Source organism: Excalfactoria chinensis, chromosome 25, assembly GCF_039878825.1.
Source record: "Excalfactoria chinensis isolate bCotChi1 chromosome 25, bCotChi1.hap2, whole genome shotgun sequence".
In the NCBI taxonomy this organism is placed as follows: domain Eukaryota; kingdom Metazoa; phylum Chordata; class Aves; order Galliformes; family Phasianidae; genus Excalfactoria; species Excalfactoria chinensis.
In genome coordinates, this window is record NC_092849.1 from 1,414,696 (window position 1) to 1,421,408 (window position 6,713).

General features: G+C 48.7%; 1 protein-coding gene across 1 annotated transcript; it reads right to left on the reverse strand.

Annotated features, from left to right (window-relative positions):
- Positions 1-535: 535 nt before the first annotated feature.
- On the reverse strand, positions 536-6,494 carry SLC18A1 (solute carrier family 18 member A1). The gene is made up of 15 exons (XM_072357252.1): positions 6,092-6,494; positions 5,486-5,843; positions 5,181-5,239; positions 4,893-4,976; positions 4,718-4,810; positions 4,404-4,493; positions 3,580-3,623; positions 3,429-3,489; positions 3,222-3,333; positions 1,688-1,753; positions 1,557-1,608; positions 1,361-1,424; positions 1,161-1,280; positions 852-985; positions 536-649 (listed from the first exon to the last, which is right to left on the reverse strand). The coding sequence occupies exons 1-15, from the start codon at positions 6,309-6,311 to the stop codon at positions 536-538; spliced, it is 1,671 nt and encodes a 556-aa protein (XP_072213353.1). The 5' UTR covers positions 6,312-6,494.
- Between the last annotated feature and the right edge of the window lie 219 nt (positions 6,495-6,713).

Consider the following 6,713-nt stretch of genomic DNA (forward strand, 5'->3'; position numbering starts at 1 on the left):
CAGAAGCTGTAACAAGACAACAGTGAGCTCTGCAAAGCCGTTTTCAGGTGAGCATGGAGCACATCAACAGGACAGGGGCGTCTTTATTGGATCCTGTTGGCACAGAAAGGGGATTACAGCAGAACTATTCTATATTATATAATATATAATATATTCTCTGCTGCTTTGCTTCCAAAAGCAGTAAGCACTTAAAAGACATGAATGAATGCAACTTTGTGTGGGAGAGGTGTTGGTCTTATCCCTATAGACAGCCTAGGACAGTGTGATACCATTCTCTACATCGTATGTTTTTTACAGCTGAGATGGATTTGCAGTGACCTTATTTGATGTCACCCAGCAAAGGGTTGGCACAGTTGGTCTGGGAGCCTCCAAGTCCTGGTTGTGCATTCCCTGATGTACCAGAATAGATGAACATACAGCCCACGTCCATCCTGTGCCCACAGGTCCTGGAGGGATCTGGGTTATTCCTGGGTGCTGAGAAAGACATTGCTCTGTGAATTTAACTTAGTTTCAAGCAGGACACGCAGCTTTGCTGCTACTCCGCGTTTTCTGCCTCCACATCAGTGTTGTCTGTGAGGGGGAAATCTTGCAGGGGCTTCTGAGCAGTGGAGCTTTTGGTTTGCATGGAGCATTCCTGGCTTAAGATTGCCTACATAAAGGAGAGAAGTGATGCTTTAGTAGAAAATTAATAATAAATGACCTACTAGCTTTAGAGAAAGCCAAAGCAACCAGCAACTTTTCCCCAGGGAATACAAGCTGTGAATTAGGAGGACACAGTCCCTGGCTAATTTATCCTCATTCCCTCTGGATTATCAGACTCCTATACTTCAGGGCAATAAAAGTACACTCACTATCTTCTCCTCTTTAGCAGGAGGGCTTCGCAAGAACCAGCAGAGAGGAGCATAAGCAATGTTGGTAACTCCAATGATGACCATCAGCCAGGGAAACCCAATAGCTCGTACAATCACACCGCCTGTTGATGGACCTGCACATTTAAACGTGAACAAAGGCTCAGGAGGCAGGAAAAGAGCAAAAGGTGCTCTTCCACTTTGGAGGGGGTCTGAAGTCTGCAGTGGATGTGCTACAGACTCAGTGCCAGTTGCTGCCATTGAACACTAGGCGGAGGAACGCATTGAGAACATCACCCCATGGGTCCATACCAATTGCAAAGCCCATGCAGAAGGCAACATCTGCGATGGCATAGACGTTGCCATAGACGGAGGTGTGGCGAAGGTCCACGAGGTAACCCATAATAGGCATCATGGAGGAGTCCACCATTCCTGCCCAGAGCAAGCGTGAGATCATGAGGAACTCCCTTTTCCCAGAGCAGTGCTGGGGATTGTACAGACTGACCACTCACCTATGGCAAAGCCAAGCCCGCCGTTTGGGCCGATCAGCCCATAAATACTTTTTGCCAGAGGTACCTTAGAGAGGAAAGAGAGAAGGTGGGAATGAGGCCAGAAGAGCTGTAAGGTGAGGAGGCACAGCATAGTTGTGTGAAACAGATCTGTGGTGCGACCCCTGAGCAGGTCTCAGAGCTGCCCTGCAGTACTCACACAGAGCAGACTGATCCCCACCACAGCCATGCCGATTAGGGAGCACAGCCACCTGCAACGAGAGCAGAAGAGGGTGATGCCTTCAGTGTATGCAAGCAGGATCCTTGCTGTGATCACTGCTGTTCACTTACCGGCCTATTTTGTTAGCCAGGAGCCCAAAGAGATTGGTGCCAATGAGGTAAGATATACTGGCATTCCTGCCATCCCTAGGGGAGAAAATAAAAGGGAGTGTGCAATCCCTCTGCAAATGCAAAGAATCTGCAACACACACTGAGGGTGCCCTTAGGTTCTGTGGTGCTTCTCCTTGTCCTCTTTGTCACAGCCCCATTGCTCCTCTATAAAGGCAGAGATGGGCACAGAAAGTGAGTTTTCTTTCTGCAGGGGTGAGAAACTGAGTCACTCAGATTTGAGCCAGCTGCAGCCAACTGCAGAGCTTTCTGTCCCCATCCTTCTCTCCTGTCATCACTTTTTCCTTGTCTATCTTTCTCCCCTTGCCTTCTGCTTTTGGCTAAATAAAGAGAGATAAAATAGCTGCTTGAATGTAAAGCTTAGCGATCGTTATGAGTCAAAAGTCAATATTTGAGCTGCTTGCTGATTTACCAGTTGTTTATTTTTAATATACTCTCCTGCTGACTATAGATAAAGCACATCAGCTATATTTCACTGAGACAACTTCCTCGTCGAAACACACGGAGTTATATTTAACTTGCTTTCTCCTCTTTGACAGTTACAAAACACTGTTAATTCTGCAGGTTTAGTCCAAGCTTTTCTGTTTTATTTATGAGAAAAGTAGTCTGAGAATTTTGGAAGTGGGCAAATGAAAGGATATAAATAATGAAGCTCTTTGTGTTTATGAGAGCTTTTCAGGTAGGGAGCTTTGGTTGAAGCGTATCTAAATGCAGACCACTCCCAAATCTCAGGTATAGTGTATCTGGGGGTTTCTTGCTGCCAGCTCACTGCTCTCTCCCCATTTTTGGGTAACTCTAAAAATCCCTTTGATTTCAGCAGTGACCAGAGCAGCTCTGAGTGCCCTGAGGTGCTGCCTTACACTCACCCACCTGTGTTCAATCACACAGATCATCCTGAGCTCTTACTGGGACGGATACTGCTGCCTGACCAAGGGAATAACTTGATTAGGAGGGTTATCTCAGCCCTGCTGCTTCCAGATTGCAATTCAATTTGGGTTGTAAGTGTTGTCCCCCAGGTTATTTCCCAGCCAACTGGATTTTAGAACAATTAGTTTTTGTTTTTATAGGACAGACAGTGTTTTCTCCATATCACGTTTTCAAGGCAGCTGGTGGTTGGCACACACCATCTCTAAATGGCCGCGTTCTACTGAGAGCTGCCTCTGCAAAACCCATCTGACTGCCATGACTTCAGCTCAGCACGACACTGATTTACTCAGCCTTTCTTCCACCATTATTGCTGTGGTAGGGAGACTGATTCTATACCATTTTTTCAATAATAGTGAAAAGCCCATTGTATAGCTACCACCAAGGATATTTCCTGCTGAAATTGGAGCAGCACACAGGCTGGTATCACGCTGTGAGAATATGTTTTCTTCCTTTTAAGATGATATAAGAGATATTCAGCCCATCCCTCAGTGCCCAGCAGGACCTGCTCAGGCCAAACTGCATCAAACTGCTGCTGAGGAGTGAGGACTGCAAAGTGAAGCACCTACCAAGCTGCCATTTGGGGGAGCACATGGTTTGCATCATCCAGATGGGCAAGGTGGGCTCGAGCATGGCCACCCCCATGTTGGAGAAGCAGAGGGCTCCTGGTGGGGAGAGAAGGGAAAGTGTTTAAGGCTTCTCCTGCTGCCGCTTTGAGTAGGAACAAGGAAATGGGGCAATGTGGGAACACAGAGGTTACCTGCAGCCACCAGCACGTAGGGGTCCCGCAGCAGGGTGAGCACTGGTGTGCCTCTGGTGCTCTGCTTGAGATGGGGGTTTAGGGAGCTGCAGGTGGGGGCTGAGCCACCCCACACCTGCAGCATCTGCCCCAGCATCATGCCCATACTCACCTCAGGGGAGATCTTGGAGGGCTGCAGTATGCAAAGCTGCAAACCTGGGGAGGAAACAGTGCTGTTAGTGTTCCTCCAAGCCACATTTCCCTGTGGGTTTTCCTTCAGAGGGGCACCAATCGCTGGCAGAGCCCCAAGAATGCAAAGCTGTGCTGTTGGGGCATCATCCAGGGAGCTGTCAGCTGGGGGATTTCAAATGGGGCATAGCCAAAATTTGACATGGAAAAGAACAGGATGAAAAAAACTAGCTTCAAACATAGGGCATTTACATTTCACTTTCCAAAGTCTCTTACATGCTCCATTAAAGATGTCTTACATTATATCTAGGCAAAGATGGTAACTGTGACTGTAATTTAATTAGCTTAATAGTTCTCACTAAAATTGTGTGTTTCTGCTATCTGTAATTCTGAACGCTGTCGTGGCCTGAATCTTTAACAAAGCTACAGAGAAAGAGCAGGGATTGCCATCCACAGGCAACATCCCATTTCTTTGTATTATGATGGAGATGCTGCAGGCAGCACCACGTGTGCCTTCTGCAGAGAAACTCTGTTCAGGGAGCTTGACTGATGTGCTATTTGAGCCATTAAAGCAATCAAGGGGGTCATTAAGTAATGAGGGAGTAATTCTTACTGTATTGCTATGTCAAACGCCTGGTGGTGAGAAGCATATGGTTTAGCAATAACAGAGTAACTGATGCTGTATTAATTGTGAGAGCCCTGAGAAGTTCTTCCTGAGGTGGCTGTATTTCAGTCTTTCCATGTCCTTTGGTTTATGGTTGGGTGAGTTGTTTGCTTTGGGGTTGGGTTAACTACGTGGCCCCTCACCTCCATCCAGCAGAGCTAAGAATGCCAGGACCAGGAAGGGGGAGGCTTTCCCCACAAACTCGTACATCACACTGCCGAACGGGGCCCCAACTGCAAGGGAAAGGCTGTGTCACCACACGGCAGGCAACTGGCCTTAACCCAAACCCATGTCTCGTGATGGACTATATTGGTGGAGCCAATGGAAATGGATGGGGAGCAGAGAATGGGACTCCCCCGCCCTTCCCCAGGACTGAACGAAGGATGCTCAGCAGCACCAAGCAGCAAAGCATGGGGATGTTGTGGGTATAAAGCCCCTGGCAGCCACAGGTCCTTACTCAGCACACCCAAGGCCAACCCTCCAAGAGCGATGCCCATGGCGTTGCCTCTCTCAAAGTCATCTGTGTAGATGCTGGCCAGCATGCCCAAGCCTGGGAGCAGAGAGAACCCGAGGTGATGACTGAGCCCAATTGGCAGAGGGCTTCACGGCACGCAGTGACCCAGCACACTCACCTGCAACTGATGAGAAGGAGGAACCAACGCCTTGTAGAGCACGAGCGATGAACAGCAGCACGTAGGTGCCAGAGAATGCAAACACTGCAGAAGGAGAAACACAGTACCCAGCAGAGCTGCACATCTAAAGCCCTGCTAAAGTGCAGCAGCAACTGCTTGTGCCCAGCTGAGTCCTTCCCTGTCCCCAGCTTTTCATGCATGGGGACAGAGCAGGTGGTTGTCTCCTTTGCTGCTTTAATTTTGGGGCATCCTGCTGTGTGTGAAGGGAAAATCAGGGGCAGTACTCACTGAGCGTGGAGAGGAACATGATGACAAAACCAATGAACATGGGAATGTGGTATCCTATCCTGGAGTGAGAGGAAAAGATGTTTGGCACAGCTGTGCCTGTGTGTATTGAAGTGTTTTGATATGACGTTGAGCATTTGTGAGGCTGATTTTATAATGCAAGCTTGCAAACCATTTGTAGGCTCTTAAAAAAAGCTAAATTAATTCCTATTGTTGTACTTGCACTCTCCTCCTTGCTATTCTCTCACTGGATCATTATGTGACTGATCTTTGTCACCTCACTAGCAAGCAATAGACTGCAGACGTACCTATTAGTCAACAGCCCCACGCTGGGGTTGATCAGGAGCTGGATGAGAGCCTTGGAGGCAAAAAGCAATCCAACACGCATGTTCTCCTGGGTGAGGAATTCCTCCCCCTGTGGGCAGCCATTGGGTGGTGGGGAGCTCATGGTGGGATGCTGTGGGTGCCTGTCACTGGTCCCTTTCTGCAGCTCCATAGTGCTGGGGAAGCCCAAGGTCATCGTGGTGCTGGTGTCAAAATAGGAGGACATGGGGGAGAAAGGAGGACCTTCGATGGCTGAGGGAGGTGACTCGGGTTGATGTGGGGCAGCAGAGCTGTTGGCACCTTCATATTCTATTGTATAAAGGAAGGTGGGGATGATAGGCACTGGGGAAAAAAAGCCAAGGAGAATGTTCATCAGTGAGTTTGCTTGATTCTATGGCTCAGCATGCATATGAACTGGATGGTGCTAGCTCAGTGTCAATGCTGGAAGCTCCTTCACCCATCCTTCCCCATGGCTGTCCCCACTGCTCTTCCCTTACCTGTCCCCACACCCATCCCCACTCCTGTCCCCATGCCTGTCGCCAGCAGGGGCTGACAGCTCTCTGCAGCCATCCCTGCAGTGCTCACCCTACCCACAACAGTCAGCAGCATATTGTCCAGCAGCAGTGCGACGAACACCACCACCAGCACCAGCCTCCTTGATGCCCGGCCCTGTGGCAGCCAGCTCTGGGGTGTGGGGATGGCTGCTTGGGGCATTGCTGGGCCTCGGTCCTCTGGTTCCACTGTCAGGGCCAGCAATGTCCTGCAACTGTGGGAGAAGATGCTGTGGGTTAGCACCTCCCTCAGGTTCATGACTTTTCATCCCCTATATGAGCTGGGTGATGTTCTTAGGAGCAGAGAGTTCCAGCTTTGCTCTCAAAGACTCACATATAATGCTGCAGTCAAGAGACGGAGTGCTCCCCAGCCCTTTTCCATTCTCTTGACACATCTCATCCCTGCTGCAAGCATCATCTCAGTCTTCCCTCAAAGACTCAAAGCATAAATCAAGCGGGTAGCTTATCTGTGCTAATCTCTACATCTTGTATTCCGTGTTTGTTCTTTGGAGATTAAACTGGGTCTCAAAGGAAATTTGTTCACTTTGCATGTCTTTTCATTTGACCTAATAGAAATGTCATAGCAAGATGCAGGACTTAAAAGCCTAACATAGAGGATTAAGGTTGAGACTTGTTCAGTCATACTGAAATATCCATCCGA

Coding starts and splice junctions, on each gene's coding strand:
- SLC18A1 (XM_072357252.1), bottom strand. CDS start 6,311: ATGAACCTGAGGGAGGTGCTAACCCACAGCATCTTCTCCCACAGTTGC. Junction 5,240..5,485: donor GTGGGGCTGTTGACTAATAG/GTACGTCTGCAG, acceptor CTCTCACTCCAG/GATAGGATACCACATTCCCA. Junction 1,609..1,687: donor CTGGCTAACAAAATAGGCCG/GTAAGTGAACAG, acceptor CTCTCGTTGCAG/GTGGCTGTGCTCCCTAATCG.